This window comes from Colletotrichum gloeosporioides (assembly GCF_011800055.1).
Source record: "Colletotrichum gloeosporioides strain Lc1 chromosome Unknown consensus_85, whole genome shotgun sequence".
Taxonomy (NCBI): domain Eukaryota; kingdom Fungi; phylum Ascomycota; class Sordariomycetes; order Glomerellales; family Glomerellaceae; genus Colletotrichum; species Colletotrichum gloeosporioides.
This window is the reverse complement of record NW_025544730.1, coordinates 33,667-53,298: the sequence shown is the minus strand read 5'-3', so window position 1 is coordinate 53,298 and position 19,632 is coordinate 33,667. Positions and strand designations below refer to the sequence as shown.

Sequence of the window (19,632 nt, the reverse complement as noted above, 5' to 3'; positions counted from 1 at the left end):
GAAACCACAACACCCAGTCCGAGGGAACCGTACGAAGCGGCGTTTGCATGGGACTTTCATCTAACCTGACTAAGTCTTGAGGCTGTGCCTCCGTCCGGCGGTAAATGGACCTTAGTTATGCGTCAGAGTCTCGTTTTGTAAAGAATTCTTTTGTGAATACTTATATAACTAGGGATATATAAGAGGACCCCCCTACTCTAACTACCCCCTATATATCTAATTACCCTTATTAATTACTACCCTATTAAACTATAGTACTACTTTAAGTTCTATTAATAAATTCTCTTATTTTAAATAGTTTAATTAGTTTATTTTATAGTATTAGTTATTAATTATCTTATTATTTTTAAATATTTTAGTAATATCTTTAAACTTATTAAATATTTTAAAAAGAGATAGATTATAATAATTATATTAGTAGAGGATAATATATATTAGTAAATAATAGAAGAATAATACTTCTTTAAATTTATTATAATTTTAAAGGAAAGAGTATTTATTTTAAAACTTATAGATATTATTCTCTTTTTCTCTAATAAACTAAATAAAGCTATTATTATTTTTAAAGTAGTAATTATAGAAGTAGTAAATATAGTATTATTTTAATATTTTAATATAATAAGTTATAGTAATATAAAGAGGGAGATACCTACCCCCTAGTAATTTATGTTCTCTTTATATACCCCTATAAGTAACTATAGAGGTTTCTCTATAAGCTATCCTAGCCCTTAAATATTTCCCTATGAGAGTTATATAGTAGTTAATAAGGTACGCCTCTAGGTAGCAAACTACGAAGAAAAAGTTAGAAGGGAAGAAAGATGCGTCAGAGTCTAGGGTACTTTCCTTAGAGCGTAAATCTCCAGCTTCTGTTTCCAGACGTTAATATTATAGCTAACCATAATACACATTACTAGATAGCCAACTGTAATATCTGACTTGCGAGGCCTTGCTTATTTCGAGGGTCGTGGGGTGGCATCCCTTCAAAGCCCGTTCTTCACTGTTCAGTATGTCTCCACAACAACACCGAAATACAATCCAAGAGGCAATTCGCTAAGGGAATATAAAACAACATAAGAAGGCAACTCCTGCAGCAGTCGCAGCAAAAGTAAAGGTGGATGTAATGGCGTGGTTAAAGATTTGCAACACAGCATCAAGAAGCTCTGGGGAAAGAAAACCCAGTTGGGCAGCCTGGCCGGCCTTTGCCAGAGCATCCGCATGGCTGGGATCTAACCCCGGGAGGTCCGCAAGCCCCTGAGCGAGTGTTGTTGCAAATATGGTCTGCGCGATAGAGATGCCTAGCGCCGCACCCAGGGAGTTTGAGAAGGCAATGAGCGCGTTCGCAATGGCACGGTCATCCGGTCGCTTGCCGATTTTCTCTGACCGCTGAACGGCGACATAGGGAACCTGCCAGACGACACCCAGCGCGGCACCTGACAGCAACTGAAAGCCCACCACCATGCCCAATCCCGAGCTGACGGTCAGCATGTGCATCAAGCCCGCGCCGATCACAAAGAGGCCGGCGCCGACCCAGGCATACGGCCTATGGTCTGACAAGCCGACATCGCGGTCGCTGCTCCGGGAAGACATGGCGCCGCCGGCGCCCACCCCGGCCAAGGCCATAGCCCCAACATAGGCAAGGGTGCGAAGGCCCGAGGCCGTGGCGCTCATGCCCTGAACGACTTGGAAGTAGAATGGCAGGAAGAAGACGTGGGTGAACATGGCCGCCGAAAGCCAAGTTATTAGCAGCATGCCGCCCACGACCGCGCGATCGCGGAGAAGACGGGGAGGGATCATGGCGTCATCGCCGTTGAATCGCAATGAGATGACGAAGGCGGCTGTGAGAACGCCCGAACAGACCAGGCAGCCCCAGACCCGCCCGTCCGACCAGTTGTATTTTGTCCCGCCCCATTGGAGGGCCAGAAGCAGGCTGACCATGGCCGGCACAAGGAGAGCGGTGCCCAACGGATCCATCTTCTGTATTCGCTTTATAATGGGAAGGACTGCGGCTGAGGCTGCTGTCAAACCCCGGTTGTTTAATGAGCGAGGAGGGGCACTTGTTGGTGGGCGTTTGCCTTCAACTCCTTCATGTGCATCGCCAACTGTTTGCATTTCTGTGTCTGCCTGAGCCGGAAGCAACGACTGCCGTTGAGGAGGTCGAAAAACGGCCAAAATGAATATGGCGGCGACGCCGCCCAGCGGCACGTTTATCCAGAAGCACCATCGCCAAGTCAGTTTCGGTGCGTCGGTGAAGGCACCCCCCAAGGGCGGACCGACCAGAGACGCCAGACCGACCATACCAGATACAATAACAAAAAGTGCCGGGGCCCTATGCGGGCTTACCGTCATCGCAACCATGTTGATGGCGCCTGAATAAAGCGCCGCCGCACCCACGCCCGAGATAACACGTCCGGCGATGAGGGTCCCCGAGTTGGGAGCAACGGCACAGAGGACAGACCCTGCTTCGAAGACGACCAGGCTACCGAGATAGATCCACTTGACATTGAATTGGGCGTATGCTTTGCCGTACGGTAATTGAAGCGCCGTCGAAGCGACTAGAGATGCGCTACGATAAAGTCCGGCATCTTGAAGCGAGCCGAACTCTGTCGTTATGCGCGGTATGGCCGTTCCTATGTGTATGCGTATCGGCGTCAGATCGGATCTTTGTTGGACATCTCATGGGGGTTTGAAAGACAAGTTGATTTACATATCAATTGCTTTTTACACAATGGTTCTAGTGAGATATACCGAGGATCGTGTTGTCCACCGCTGCTGCAAAGGATACCAGGCAAAGACCTAAAGTTAAGGCGGTAATCGTGACCGTCTTTGTCGCCCACTTGCCTCCGTTTTTGGGGGTTTTTATCTCGGAGATATTCATGTCTTTAAGACTCTTGGCGTCATTGTCTTTGACGTCTGAACTGCCAATTGGTAAGATAAGGGACTCGTCGATGCAAGTCGTCTGTGTGCAGCATTGACCTCTTTTCTCTGTCGATGTTGTAGTAGACATTGTTCACGTTGATTCGAAGTAGCCAAATAGTATCTGAGAGTATGCCACGCGGAGGATGGATCTGATCTTCGATACAAAATAACGTCTTTTGATTTTGTTGTCCCCTTAGATGTACACAGCCTGGTGTCGACGCACACCACGAGGACGTTGCCGTCATATTGGAACTATGACCCCTCTAGATAAATCACCCGAACAGCAAACCACCCGAATGGCAGCTACACACCCAATTTACATGGGGTCAGCAGTAACCCATGGCGCAATCCCACGTGCAGATTTTACAATAGCCAATTGGCACCAGAGCTATCCTTGCCTATCCACATCTTTGTGTCGTCTGCGTGCTAGTATCTCGGCCTTTGGATTACCAATCCTCTGGCTTCTGATGGTAAAACATCTCATGCCTTCCTCCTCCCCAGGACCCTCCGCCAATTTCAGATCGAACATAGTAACCAGCTCAGCAAGGATCATCTTAATGAGCCATCCTGCATAGTGACGTCCGCAACATGCCTGCACGCCGTAGCCAAAGTTCAACTGTCCCGGGCTATTATGAGAAAAAGCGCTGTTAGCCATTTGTTTCCGCCAAGACCTGGAAAAGGATGCGGACAGGCAAGGAAATGTTACAACCCTGAGTACGAGTAGCTCAGCGTTACCTGCTGAGATTCGGTTTCAACATCCATTTTCATGTTGTAAAATCTTAGACCATCGAACTTCTCAGGATCCGACCACCTCTTAGGGTCGAGATTCACGGCGTCCGTCATATATGAGATTTGAGACCCGGCTGGGAAGTGAAGCCCCGATGAAGTAGTCATCGGTTTCAGAACCTTTCTGGTCAAAGTTACTGAGGACGGAAGGGTAGTTAGAGAAGGATTCTCTCTCCCTCTTGGAAGCACGTGTAAATCTTACCGAGGGAAGCGGCGTGGAGCCTCTGGGACTCCTTCATAAAACTGTCCATCTTCGGAACCTGGGAGAGCCAACTTCTTTCATCTGTTCGATCGACCTCCTTTAGTTCGTTTCTTAGAATTTCCTGGTACTCGGGGTAGAGTGCAATGTCGTAAAGGACCTGCCACAACTTGACCACCACAGCACCACATTAGTAACAGAGCTTGACATCATGCAAGCGAGACAGGAAGAACAAACAGTTTCTGAAGTTGGATGTATGGCGGTAAAAATAAGCTGGTACTGTAGTGTCATGTGAAACACGATATCGTCTTGTTTGCCTGGGTCTGTTACGGCCAGAAAGTCGTCGATCATGGTCCGCTCCCGGATCTTGCACGCTTCACTGAGGTCGTCTCCTAATCTAGCCACGTCAAACTCGGTCCTCAGGAGGTCTGCAAGCCGTCTCTCCTCGTTTCGTAAGTCTCTGTAGCCCTTGACAAAGCGGTATACCAGCGGCTGCACCCACTTCGGCCATTTCTGGATACCCCGAGCCGCCGCCCATACGTAGGCCAAGTAGGATACTTGACCATCGACCCAGTATTGGTCTCGAGAAAGAGACTTGCCCACAAATGCACGAGCCATGATTTGTGCTGTGAGCTGCCCGGCGGCGTAGCTGACATTGACGGATGTCCATTCCTTTTCATTGGGACTACTGTACGCTCGATCGCGACCATCAAATATTCGAGAGCAGGCCGCTGTCGTCTCATCTATCATGGGCACAATAAAGCGGGAACCGGTTGATAGGAGCCCCAGCTTGGTGCCTCGGAGAAAAGTATCGTTATTCACACCAAAGCCCGTGGCCCATGACGAGAAGTACTGCAAAACCATGTGGCCAAAGGAAACCTCGGTTCTGGGGTGCATACAAAGTTCCTGAATATGACGGGCGGGCAAGAAGACGACGTAGCCATCTGCCGTCATAACCTTGAACGGCTCGTCGGGGTACTTCTGCGTGTTATCGACGACACCACACGAAAACGCCGTATTGATGCAATGACACACCTGTAAAAGACCTTTTCTAAGAGTCGTTCCAAGATTTGGTCCGTCTCTTGGGACCTCGGGGCAGTCAAACTTCCAATCCCACTTGGCTGTACCCGCACTCATTCGCGTTACCACCAGCCAAACTACAACAGTAATACAGGCCATGTACGGCCAAATAGGTAATACATGAAGTAGGTATATTGGTGATTGAGCTGACATAGTGGCCCAGGCGGAATGCACGGCACCTCTTTGGGGGGCGGGACATGAAGCGTTTTCCATAGTGGACTAAAGTTCTTTGACCTGTGAAACAAACATACCAGTCAGTGTTATGCGTGAGAGGAAGTATTAAAGAGTAATTCCTATAAGCTATCTTTGATAGTAAAGGACGGAAGATATAAACTTATTTCATCAAGTAAAAGAAAGAAAAGTAGCTTTCACTGATATGCTGCCCCGCTGCTAGGAATCGTCATGCCCTGATCGGGTAATTTGGCGTGCTATAAAGGAAAACCTCCGATTTAGATTCTAGCGAGCAATCCCGAAAAGAATCCATTCCTACCAAGATAATAATAATGAAACCTCCGTAGATAACTGAGAAAATCATTTTTACTTGTGCGTATGATTCCAGCCTCAATAGTTAGCTCAAGGCATTGACAAGAAGTCCGCCATCGATAACGAGCCTAGCACCGTTCATATATGCACCAGCCGCGCTTGAGAGCATCAAAACCGGCCCTACTATCTCCTCGGGGCGGCCCGGGCGTCCAGCAGTTGATCGCAGTGTTGTCTTCTCTGCGACGGGATGCAGACCCCACCCGACCTGGTCTGTGTCCGCGGTGAGGACTGGCGATTTACGCTCGTGAGATGCCAAGGTCGTCATCTCTGAAGGAAATATCCCGGGGCAAATTGTGTTCACGCGAATCTTCATTCTATGAAGATACGAGTTAATACTGCGTGAAGAATTTTCGTGAAAATATGTTCAGGTTCCAAAACTCGTAGGGGCGCCTGAAGGCGAAATCACACTTACGGGCGAAGGCCGGATGACAGCAACAGGGCAAGTTTGGTTTCTGTGTCAAATGTTTTGTTTCAGCAAGTTAGACCAATTCCAATTGGCGGAGGGTAATAAGAGGAAGGAGCTTCTAGGAACGTACCGGCAGCCTTTGAGAGATCGTACGCCACTGATGTCACAGACGTTTGGTTTGTCAAAGCGGCTAAAGACGATATGATTAAAACGTTTGGAGTAGCAGCATTTCGTAGCAATGGAACCAAACATGTCGTCATGAAGTAGACTCCGCGGACATTAACTGGAACCGTCGTCACGTAAACCCTACATGTATCCTAAGCTGTTCATGGGAGCTTACTGTGATTTGCCGCATCGAAATCTTCACTGTATTTGTACAATCAGCGCATTACATTCTTGATCCTCCACAATACATCCACTTACTCATCGATGCCATCGAGCAGCATGCGTTCTACCTCGTTGGCTATGCAGCAATGGAATCAGCTGCCGCTCGCATAGAAATCTTCACCTTGTCCACTACCCTGGACTGAAGGTGAAGCGTGGATGTCGTCAGGGTTCCGTAGGCTTACCATTATCTGGATCTTTAGCATAAACCTTCCAGAGGGTCATCAATCCAGCGCAGTTGACGAGGGTGTCAATCTAGAACGAGAGAAGCAGGTTAGCAGCGACGGACACAGGACCAAACTGATGCGGGTGTGAACGAAACAAGTTTCAACTTACGTGAGATTCGTGCGCCCTCACCTGCTCCGTCACTTTCTCGCAACCAGCCTTAGTCCCAAGGTCTCCCTGCAGTACGTGTATATCGCCACCTATTTCGCCAGCAGCAGCTTGCAGAACCTCCAAGCGTCGGCCAACAATATAAACGCGGGACCCATTGAGTGCAAATCCCCGCGCGATACACTTCCCAATACCAGAACCACCGCCCGTGACGATGACGACCTTATCACGCACTGAGAACAAGTCTTCAATCCTAAGCGATACATGTTGAGAGCATGACAGACTTTTCTGCAATACATTAATAACCTCAGGCATGATGGCTCAGTCACTTATGAATGCAAGCAGAAATGATTGCTGTGAGTGAGAAGAATTCATTTCGAAGCATATAAATCCAAACGCACTAGGCATATTTAATTAAAGGCAATCAGTTACGTTCAAACAAAGATTTAAAGAGTGTGTTAGGCGTGCCGGACAGTTTTCACTTAAAGACCCGACAGGTGCCTAGTGACATCTAGCGTAATTGCAGCTTTGTCACGAGCCTTAAACCCTGCCTTCATGCTATAGAATAGGATTAGCTTAACGTAGGCCTTAACAGCTCTTCTAGTTAGACATAACAGTTGCATAAAGTACTAACCTTATTATGTGAGAGGCAGCAGTATGCGATTTCGTTATATATTTCCCTACGTAAAGAAAGAACTAGGGGTTGCAAAAAGAGGTTATTAGTGATACCTTCTCTTGCTACTAAGGTATACTTTTAAATTATATATAAATACTCCTCTAGCTGTTTCCTTTTTAATATAAGTTTATTATTTAATAAATTAACTTAGATATATATTATATATATATTATTATAACCTATTATATAGAGATAACAGTTAACCTACCTATTTAGTGTTATAGTTAGCTATTTAATAGTAAGGTCTGCTAATAGAAGCTAGGGATTAACATATTATAACAGTATACTAAGTTATTATTACAGTTAGCTATCTAACAGTAAGGTCTGCTAATAGAAGCTAGGGATTAATACGTTATAATAGTATACTAGTAGCGCGGCCCTATAGGACGGGTTAGGCTAGAGTAGGGTTAGGCAAAACGAAAAAAAACAGGATATATTTATTAATATTTTAACGAAGTAATATATAGTATAGGTATATAAAGTATTAAGATAGACAGTTAGATTAATAGATAGTTATAGTAGTAGTAGTGAACTAAGCTAGTGAAGTTAATAGAGGAATTAGTGCTATACTATACCCTTAAGGGTATTAACTAGCTTATACCCTTAGATGCTGTTAGGGGTATTAACTAGCTTACGCCCTTAGGGGTATTAACTAGCTTATACCCTTAGGGGTATAGAAAGTGCTATACTTTTAAGGGTATTAACTAGCTTATACCCTTAGATGCTATTAGGGGTATTAACTAGCTTACGCCCTTAGGGGTATTAACTAGCTTATACCCTTAGGGGTATAGAAAGTGCTACACCTTTAGGGGTATTAATTAGCTTATGCCCTTAGATGCTATTAGGGGTATTAACTAGTTTACACCCTTAGAGGTATTAACTAGCTTATACTTTTAGGGGTATTAATTAGCTTATACCTTTAGAGGTATAGAAAGTGCTATACCTTTAGGGGTATTAACTAGCTTATACCTTTAGATACTATTAGAGGTATTAATTAGCTTATACTTTTAGAGGTATAGAAAGTATTATGCCCTTATAGGTATTAACTAGCTAATACTAAGAAGTTTAATAGCTTCTTATAAAGCTTTATTTAATAGTGTCTACTTAGAAAGTATAAAAGATTTTATGCTTTTACTTATTTATATCTTCCTTAGTATTAATATCTAGATACTTAGGTAGGTTAGTTTTATTATTAACCCCTATAGGTGCTTAAGTAAAGATATACTTATCTATATAGCTTTCCTAGAGCTTATATAAGTTACTACTTAGTTTAGTCCTATCTATCTTAAGAGGAGGAATATAATTATTTAAAAGATAGTAAAATCTTTAGAAGGAGGAGGATAGTATAAAGTATAGAATAATAATCTTAGTAAGTATATAGAGCTAGCTAATAGGGAGTATAATATATATAAATAGCTTTAATAGGAGTAGTAATAAATATATTTACTAATAAATAGATAAATAGATAAATAGAGGAAGAGGAGATTGAGGGTAGAGAAAATAGGGGATATATAGGAGATAGAAGAAAGTTAGATATCTTTAGCTATTTATATATTTAGTCTAAGTGTATTTATCTATAAGAAGTAAGACTTTAGCTAGAAGTAGATTAGTATATAATATTACGTTAAGAGTAAGATTAATATATTAAAGTAGGGGTAAGATAAGAAGGCTAGCTAACTATAGGATAAATTATTATAAACTCTATTATCTTAGATAAAGAGTATATTAGAGTATTAGTAAGTAGATATCTATATAAAGCTTTAGTTAGTATATAGATATTTATAAAAAGTAATAGGAAGTATATTTATTTATAGTATATAGTAAGATATATAACTTAGATAGTATAAATTTATTATTAATAGGTAAGGGAGAGCTAAGGGAGGACCTTAAGTAGGTTTAAGGCTTTATTAGTCTTAACTTACTCTATTAGAATAAGCTAGAGCTTAATAGCTATTAATTATATAATAGCTAGTTAAGTATCTAACTAGCTAAGTAGATTATTATAAAATTATAAATTTAGGAAAGTAAATTATAAATAGCTTTATATATAACGTTCTACTTAAGATAAGAGTAGATAGGATAGTTTAGATAGGAGTGATTAAAGTGATCTAGAACTTAAATAAGTAAAATAGGCTATTATATAAATAGGTAATATTTTTTCTAAGAAATTTTATTATAATATTAGAATATTATTATTCTATAAGGTATAACTATTAATATTACTACTTAGATAAGATCTAAGAGTAAAGGTTAGTATAAGATATATTATACTATAGGTTAAATATATCTATATATTATTATATATAAATAAGTAGTTAGATTATTATTACTTCTCTTTCTAGTTATAGTTATATATAAGTTAGGCTATAATACCTCAGCTTTAAGGAAGGTATTTCTAACTTTATAATAGACCTTATATTTAATACTTCTCTTTAGAGGTGTTCTTTAATTAGAAAATAAGAGGGAGTATATATAGTATAAGTAGGTATAGCTTATCCTTATTACCTTAAACTTATTAGATACCTAGGGCGTCTTAGGAGCTAGTATAGCTAGTAACTTAGCTAGTTAAGGGTACTAATCTTAAGTATAAAAGGCGTGTAATTATAGAGGTAGGATAGCTATTTATCTAGAGGGTAACTAATAGTATATATAAGTATTTATAGTATTACTTATTATAGGTATATTCTAATACTTAATCTATTTATTATTTTATAGTATAACTTAAGGTTAGTTATATTATTACTACTACTACTGTTATTAAATATAAATATACTAACTATAATAAGGTAAGTTAGCTCCTTCTACTATATAGTTATCCCCTACTTAGTATATAAAAATATAGAAGATTAATATATTATAGTAGCTTTAGACTAATTATATTTAGCTACTCTACTAAATATATACCCCTTTTAAATATCTATTATCTTATCTTCCTATTTTATTTATATATATATCTTATCTAATTAGAAGTATTTCTACCTCCTTAACTATTTATCCTTAAGTCTCTAGGGGTAAGAAAGATAAAAAAATTAATAAAGAAATAATAGGAATAGCTAGTATAAGCTATTAGGTAGTAGTTAAAAAATATATTATATATTATTATAATAACTAAAGTGCTTAGTAATAAGTAGAAGAGGAAGTATAATAAGGGTAATAATAAGAAAATAATAATAGTAATATTAGTATTAAGGCTAAGGAGGTAGGTTTAGGCTAAGAGAGAAGATAAGATTAGTTCCCTCTTTATAGAAATATTATCTATATAAGAATAAGTATAACTTTTCCTCTTTACTATTATTAGGATACTTATTATTATGCTAGATATAGCTTAAAGTATTAATAGGAACTACTTTATTAATATAGCTTATATCTAGGAGCTATTATATATATTTAGGAGTAGTAGGCTGGAATAGTAAGCGCTAGAGAACTAAATTACTATCCTCTATAGTATTAAGGTAGTTAGCTTTATATAGTAGGATAGTAGTAGTATAGAGGGGTGAGAAGAGGATAATAAAGAGGATAATAATAATAAGAATAATAGTTCTTATAAGCTCTCTTTTTTATACTAAGCTAAAGTAAGTAGAGGTAAGGCTAAAGTTATAGCTAGCTAGCACTATATCTAGGCGCTTTATAAGTATATTAAGGAGATAGGTATATTAAGCTCTAACCTATAGTAGGTATATAAGCTATATAATAAAGGTATAGCCTTTAAGCTTAAGGTATAAGCTTATATTTATAAGAGGCTAATAGATAATATAGAAACCTAAAGACTGCTTACTATATAACTTAAATATTAAGCTTTATATTAATAGGTATAATCTAAGCCTACTTAATAATTATAGGTAGATCTTAATATAGCTTATGTTTATTACTTATATAGGAGGGTAGGCAGATAGATAGCTAAGTAGAGAGGATGCTACTATAGATTAGTATATTATTAAGGCATTTTACTTTAGTAGTAAGAAGTATTTCTTAATATAGAGGCTTATTATATTATAGAACTACTAGAGATAGCAGCCTATTATAACGTAGTAGTGCTATATAAAGCTGAGGTTAGATACCTTTAATATTTTATATTTTAAGTAAATTACTAGCCTCTATATTAATAAGTACTAAATTAATACTCTTAATAAAGTTCTTAGCGTTTTAGCTAACCTATCTATAGATAGGTAGGTCTATATTATACCTACTAACTGAGATAGGCTTTTAACTTACTAAGCTGCCCCTAATATTATAAGCATATTCTATATATTTAGATAGTAGTAGGTAGGGTTTAAAGTATATATATAGGTTAATAGGTTCTTTATAAATATAGATAATTATACTTACTACTTTATCTATAATATTATTATAAACTTATTAGTACTTATATTCTCTAACCTAAGGTATATCCTTTACTATAAGAAGATAGAGATCTAAATAGCTATTTATATACTCTACTATATAATCTACTAAATTAATTTAAAGTAAGCTATAGCTATTAATAATATTAAGCTTAAGGATAGGAATAAGCCCCTCCTCTAGGAGTATTTATTAATAGCGCTAGATAAGTTTACCTCCTATAGGGGCTAAGCTCCTAAGGCTTTCCTTATAATTATAGTAGTATAGTTTTAGTAATATATTTTAGACTTTATATAGGATAACTTAGTTAAGTTTTAAGTATTAGAGCTGCTCCTACTTTTAGATAATAATATAATAAGTAATAAGGAGTAGGATAGTAAAGATAGTTTATATAAATAATACTTTAAGTATATAGTGTAAGTATATCTACTAAAGATAGTATATTAGTTAACTAATAGGGAAGGCTATACGCTATACTTATTATAGATAATAGAGTGTGTAATAAAGAGGAGTAAGCACTAAGCTAAGGCTTCTACCTTTATATAAAGGTTTTACGCTAATCTATTTAAGCTTACTAGCTAATAAGATATTATAGCTAGATAAACTACTTAATAGAAAATAGAAGAGCTTATAAACGCCTACCTTACGCCCTCTAATAGATCTATAGTAGCGTTAGATTACCTTAGCAATAAGGATTAACTAATATAAGATATACTTACTATTACTACTAAGTAGTTTATATGCTAGTACTAATAGAGCAGTAGGAATAATAATAATAATAATAATAATAATAATAATAATAATACTTAAGGTGTTTTATAGCTTAGGCGTTATAATAGTATTCCCTCTTCTCCTTCCTCTCCCTCCTCTTCTTCTTTACTGCTATTATTATATTAATAGTAGTACCTTTTATTTTCACTTAAGGCGTTAGTAATTACTACTAGCTAGAAACTAGTTTTATATTAGAAGCTGAGGCTTAAAGCTAGGAAATTAGCTAGAGTAGTATAATAGTAGTTATAGTTATATCTATAGACTTAAGGATCTCTTATATCTTTTATATAGATAATTTATTTAGGAAGGTTATTCTAAAGAACGCTATAAGCCTATCTATTTAAAATTTAGCTAATAGAAGATACCTTAGTAAATACTTATACTTAGTAAGTATATATAAAAAAGGTTACTTAGTTTCACACTAAATAAGCTTCTAATTCTAGATATACTTTAGTTTATCCCTTATTAAGGTTATTATTATCAGCTTTACGCCTAAGAAGGTATTTATGCAGACTATATATTCTTAAGTAGATAAATATTAAACTAATTTAAGGTTTTATTTTTATTAATATAATATTAAGCTATCTTAATAAGGCTTTAGTTTAGTAAGAGGGAAAGAGGATTCCTCTACTCTCCCTAATAAAATATAAGTAGTATATACTATATATCTACCCTCTTAGACTTATAGTAGGTGAGAGTTATATAGGGAGTAGAATAATAAGTAGTAGTTAATACCCTAATAGATAAATAGTTAGTAAGTAATCTCTTAGTAGATAATATATAAGTAGTTCTATATAGAATCCCTAAAAAGTATAGTATAAAAGACCTCACCTAGCACCTATATATATTATATATACTTAAAACTATAAATAATAATACCTAATATCTTACTATAGCTATATTAAGATATCTTTAATCTATAAGGGAGATATTATTACTAAGTTACTAGTAGATAGTAATAGCTTACTTAATATAGAGGATACCTCTAGTTTAAACTATAACGATCCTTTTACCTATAACTAGGACTTAACCTACTAATATAAAGATAAAGGCGATAATAAGTAGAATAGCTACTATTAGGCTATAAACTACTCCTTAGGGTACTACTAGTTCTAAGGTATATATATAGAAGGAATTAAACTAGTTATAAGAAGAATATATTAATACTTCTTACTCTTCTCTTTAGCTAGATACTTTATTAAAAAGGTCTTCTAAAATAATTTTAAGCTAGCTAATACTATTAAGATACTATAGGAGAAGTATACTATTAACTTTAGGTCTTATACTAGAGGTAGTATGCTAGTGAAGGCTATAGATACCTTCTTCCTATAGTTTTTTTTTAACTTCTTTAGTATTATTAGTAAGCTATATAGCTTTATTATGAAAAGTAATAGGCCTATCTTTAATAATATTAAGTTCTCTCTTAAGTTATATATAGCGCCTTATAGCGTAAAGTATATTAGTAGCATCTTATTTAATATTATTAGGTATATATTTAGGGTTACTAAGGCTAGTACTTAAGAGGTCTAGTTTATTATTATATACCTTATAGCGTATAAGCTAACCTCTAGAGGTAGGGGCTTATATAAGAGATAGATAGCTTTAGAGAAGAGTAGGATATTAGCTAGGTTAGCTTATAAGCTAGCTATATATATTATAGGCGTCTTCTAGTTGCTATAGCTACTTAGCGAGAGGGTTAAGGCCTACTAGCAGTTAGGGATAAAGAGTATTTAGTATATAAGCTTAGCTAAGTAGTAGGTCTTCTAGTAGTAGTTTATAGATAGTTAGGCTATTTAGGCTAGTAACTTTAATTATAATTTATTTTAGTAACGCTATAAATTAGTATTTTATATATATAACTATAGTGTGAATATTAAGATTTAAGTTAGTAATAGTATTTATACCCTACTATATAAGAGATATATACCTTATGAGAAGGAGGAGGAGGAGGAGGAGGAGGACGAGGAGGAGGAGGAGGAGGAGGAGGAGGAGGAGGAGGAAGGTGGGGAGCAGAGCTCTAGAGATAGAAATATTTAGTAGGATATTAAAAAGCTCTCTCTTAATAATAAATAAAGAATATATAGTAATATAGTAGATAGCTAGGAGTATTAGTAGATACTTAGGGAGAGTAGGGACCTATAGAGGATAATTATAGAGCTTAATGCCTACTTTAATCTTAGTAGTATTAGTACTATATTATATACTTTTATAGTCTATATTAATAGTAAGTTAGGCAGCTTATAGATATACTACCTCCTTACTAACTAGAATATAGTAGCGTGAGAGTATTTTAGTAACTATAACTATACCTTCTACCTATAGGCTTTTTATTTAATATATAGAAACTTCTTATTTAGTTAGCTACTTACTTTTCTTAACTTACTCTATACTACTATATAGGGGAATATAAGTAACTATAATAAAGGTGTAAACATACTATTATTTAGCTACTTCTAAGGCTACTTTAATATTAAGAGAAGCGTGCGCTATAGCGCTAGCGCCCTCTTTATAATAAAGGGGTATATAATAGTAGTACTAACAGCCTTAACGTTATATATTATAATAGGGTAAGAGAGAAAACTTATTAATTATACTAAGTACTCTACTCTAGGCGAAAACCCTCTAAAAATACCTAAACACTTATATATTAATTTTCTAAATAACTATAAGAGATATAAAAGTAAATATATAAATATAAGCTTAACTAACTTATACTTTATTTATATTTTCTACTCTTATTATACCTTAAGTTATATAATCTTATAGGAGAAAATAGACTACTAAGAAGAAGTTTAGTAATATTATTCTTATAGTATTCTACCCTATCTTTACTTTAAATAATTAAGGAAGTATAATAAGGATTAAGAAGGAGGATAAAAATAAGGCTAACTAAAGCTAAAAAGGCCTAAAAATACCTATCTTTATTTAATTTTTAAAAAGTAAGAATTACTAAATTTTTTCTATAAACTAAGCTAAAAAGTCTTAAAAGCTCTTCTAGAGGGATAGTTACTAAAGTTATTAAAAAAAATAGAAAAAATATAAAAATAAGTATATTTTTTATTTATCTACTTAGTCTTTTTTATTATAAACTAACTAGGCCTCTATCTATTTATATAAGCTATTTCCTTTTATAATAATACCTAATACTTATAAAGTTATTTATCTAACTTCTTATTTTTAAGTTAAAATTACTAAAAATTCTAAGTTTTCTACTTCTTTCTATATATCCTTTAAGTCTTTTATATATTAAAGAGAGGAAAACTTAATTAACTTTATTTTATATACTTAATTTATCCTTTAACTTTTAACTTATACTCTTTACTATTTTACTTAGTAACTAGTCTCTCTATTAATTCTTTTTTAATATAAGCTTGATTATAATCTTCTTTCTAGATTTTTTTAGCCTACTATATATTAGGTGCTATTTATCCTTTTAGTATAATTAGAATTAAGAAGGTATCCTAAAGTTATATAGCTTAAGTTATATTTTTAATTAGGTTATCTTAAGTAATAAGAAATTACTTTAAAATTAAATTACTAAGTCTATTTATTTTAGGTAACTTAAGCTTTTTAACTCTTCTCTTAATCTTTATATAATAGAGTTCTTTTTACTTATTCTCTATTTTAACCTATATATTTTTAACTTTATTTAATATTTCCTTAAGGTAATCTTTTCTTTTTATAATAATAATAAAAGTTATAAGATTAAGGTTATTATTATAAATTATATCTTCTATCCTATTAGTTTCCCTTAGAGGGATTAAGTCTTCTACTTTAACTTTAATTAACTCTTAAATAATTAATATCTAGTTAGGTATAGTCTCTCTAGAGCCTATATTACCTCTATCTTCTTATTATTCTCTTTACCTTTTTCCTTTTAAAGCCTTTAGCTAGTTTTTAAATCTAGTTTTAGGTTTTAGCTTTAAGTTTTTAAGTGAGGTATAAGGGCTAAATTCTTTAGTAATAAGCTTAATCTAATAGTTAAAAAGGTTTTTATAAAGATTTAGGTTAATTTCTTAATCTTTAGTAGTAGTTTCTAAATATAAAGCCTTAATACTAAAAATACTTTATTAGATAATATATCTAATAAAGTCTATAGTATAGAGACTATACTTCTATAAGTCCTCTTCTAATTTAATTTAAAGTTATTAAATAATAAAGGAAGTATAATTAATAAGCTCTTAAATTTCTACTAGTATTTTATAGATTTTATACTAATTATAAACTAGCTTAACTATAGTCTTAAAAGAGGTCTCTAACTTACTTAAGTTACTATTATTAGTAATATCTTATATACTATCTAAATAGAGGTATAAGCTATTTCTTTAATTAATAATTAAGTTTATATACTTTCCTCTACTATTATATTATAAAAAGATAATAAAATTATATAAAGTAAGCTTATTAGCTAGAACCTTATAATACTTTACTTTAAGATTATTATAGAAGGGGACCTAGATAATAAGAACCTTTATATACTATTCTTTAATTATATCTCTAATAGTTAAGTTATAGGTTACTTTAATATAGCCTTCTAAGAGGGGATCACCTTAATATAGGAACTTAGATATATTATAGAGGTTAGAAAGGACCTTTACCTATATACTTTATTTTTAGACTTTTTAAGTTAAGTTTTCACTATTATTATAAGAGAATCTACCTTATTAGCGTTTAGTTAGGGTTATATTAGTAAAGTTATTATAAATTTATATCTATTTAGGTATTAAGAAGGATCTATTTTAACTAAGCTTAAGTACTCTATAGGGTTTATAGGGTATAATAGGGGATTTAATAAGCTCTACTATTTTAAAAATAATCCTAGGGAGTTTTTTATTAGATTATATAGGCTAGATATATCTAGTCTTATTTAGCTTAATATTTACTATACTAAGGTAGTTAAGATAGGAATTAGGAGGCTAAAGGGGTTATTCTCCTTATAGGAGTAGAGTAGCTATATCTACTACTTATAAAGTCTTACTTTAAGAAACTAATTAGTTTTTATAAAGGTGTGTGATATAAATTATAAGCTTTTGCTTAATTCTATTAATCTAGTTAATATCCTAATAGTTAGGAGTTTAATCCTTAAACTGAATTTAGTTTGACAATTAGTTATAATTAGTCTAAAAAATCTGCATATAGTCTAAGTTTCTAGTTAGAAAAGGTATAACACTAAGAAAATAGTTCATCTATAGTAAAAACAGTCTATTACTTATAATCTATATTTAGAAGTAACCTTATAATTATATCTCCTCGCTAAAACTAAATAATAAGTTATAATAACTAAATTTTCACCTTAGAAATAGTTATAATATATATTAAACTTAATTATATATAAGTAGATATATAGACTTATATTTATAATACTTCTATTTATATTAACTTTAGTAGTTAATATTATTATCTTTATAATATATACGTTATAGTAGCTTTAGCTATACTATTACTATAAAGTCTATCTTTAATTAGTTTTCTAAGTTATTTTTATCCCTCTTATAATTATTCTAATATAAACTAAAATAATATAATAAGTCTAATCTACTTATATATAAGCTATCTACCTAAATCCCTCAACTAAGATCTATAAAATCTATTAAGTATACTACAGTCTTATAACTATTCTACTCCTTATATTTATAGTATATAACTAATAGTTATAATATTATTTAACCTATAATTAAACCTATATAATAATTATTATTATTATAATTAACTTAGTATTTTTATTAGTTTATATAGGTATATAGTCCCTATTAGTAATATAAATCTTTATATAAATCCTAATAATAGTCTAACTTTAGAAAACTATATCTACTAAACTATATATTAACTAAAATATTTTTACTAATATTACTTTTATTATATCTATATAAAGTAGTATATATCTCTAAAGAAGAAGTTATCCTTATACTATATTAGTCTTTATTTTATTTACTAGTAATATTAAGTATTCCCTTTATAAATTACTATATTTATATTACTATAATAAGTAATATAGAGGGGATACTAAAGTAAGGCTAAAGTTATCTATAGAAGTATTTACTAAAGTTTAAAAATAAGTCTTAGTTTAAGTATAGATATAGCTAATTTTAAAAATATCCTCTATTAAAGTAAATAGATTATTATCTAAAGCTTTAATAAGGTTATTTATAGAAATTTTAGTTTAATCCTCCTTTAATAACTTTACTCTTTAGATAAAAACTACTTCTTAAAGTTTTACTAGATCTATTATTCTCCCCTTCTTATTATATTTACTACTTACTTATCTATAATATATATTTAAAATACTTTTCTTTTCCCTTATTTAAGCTTAAAACGCTTATTAATAGCTTAGAAACTAGTACTATTATAGATTTTAGCTTTAGCTTATTATTAATAGAAGATATCCCTAAAGTAGCTACTAAAGATCTTATATCTCCTATTATTAATATATATTAAACTACTTTATTATCTACTTTATTATATCCTATTAATAATACCTCTCTATTAAGAATCTCTTATAACTACTTACTATTTAAGAATAGAGAAGCTTTTTATATAGTAATAATATAATTAAATAGTATATATAATAAGATCTTAATATCCTTTTTATAACTTATATTAGAGCCTATTTTAAAAAGGGATTAGCTAATATATTATATAATGCTTTTAATACTATAGATTCCCCTTCCCTTCTTTTCTAAGAATATATTAAAACCTCTTTAGAACTACTTTATAAAACCACCTCTATTATATAAGATAATTACTATTTATTTAGTTTTAAGTTCTCCTAGTTATTAGTCTTATTTATATTATAGATTCCTATAATACTTATATAATACTTACTATAGTTATTAAGTATTACCCTTATAAAAGAAGAAAAGGCTTTATAAGTATAGTAAGCCTTCTATATAAAGCTTATATAGTATAATAATATTATTTTATAAACTTTATTAAGCCTTTATATTATTATAAGGTTTATTTTATCTTATAAGTAGGTAGTAGTATAGCTATATATATCCTTAAAAGTAGACTATTATACTTAATTAAATATATAAGGTTATCTTAGTAATACTACTAATAACTAATAAGATTATTATAGGTCTTATTATTAGAAAGTATTACTATATATAGTACTTCTAAGTATTCTTATTAGGACTATTAGGATAATTAATATAGTATAAACTTTAACTATTAGATCTATATATATATTACTATTATTAA

The 19,632-nt window shown here is 33.1% G+C and overlaps 3 protein-coding genes across 3 annotated transcripts; all 3 read right to left on the bottom strand.

Moving 5' to 3' along the window:
• Positions 1–1,050: 1,050 nt before the first annotated feature.
• On the bottom strand, positions 1,051–3,004 carry GCG54_00001208 (Efflux pump roqT; the record flags this gene model as incomplete). Its single annotated transcript, XM_045401327.1, has 2 exons — positions 1,051–2,672; positions 2,746–3,004. The coding sequence occupies 2 exons, from the start codon at positions 3,002–3,004 to the stop codon at positions 1,051–1,053; spliced, it is 1,881 nt and encodes a 626-aa protein (XP_045258329.1).
• Positions 3,005–3,304: 300 nt separating this feature from the next.
• GCG54_00001207 (Cytochrome P450 monooxygenase ataF) lies at positions 3,305–4,936 on the bottom strand (the record flags this gene model as incomplete). Its single annotated transcript, XM_045401326.1, has 4 exons — positions 3,305–3,587; positions 3,623–3,839; positions 3,905–4,061; positions 4,139–4,936. Coding segments are annotated over 4 exons (1,455 nt in total), but the record flags the coding sequence as incomplete, so codon positions are not given.
• A 613-nt stretch (positions 4,937–5,549) lies between these two features.
• Positions 5,550–6,962, bottom strand: GCG54_00001206 (putative galactose dehydrogenase GalD; the record flags this gene model as incomplete). The annotated part of the gene is made up of 6 exons (XM_045401325.1): positions 5,550–5,838; positions 5,937–5,976; positions 6,061–6,236; positions 6,354–6,393; positions 6,500–6,569; positions 6,651–6,962. 6 exons carry the CDS (start codon positions 6,960–6,962, stop codon positions 5,550–5,552), a joined length of 927 nt encoding a protein of 308 aa, XP_045258327.1.
• Between the last annotated feature and the right edge of the window lie 12,670 nt (positions 6,963–19,632).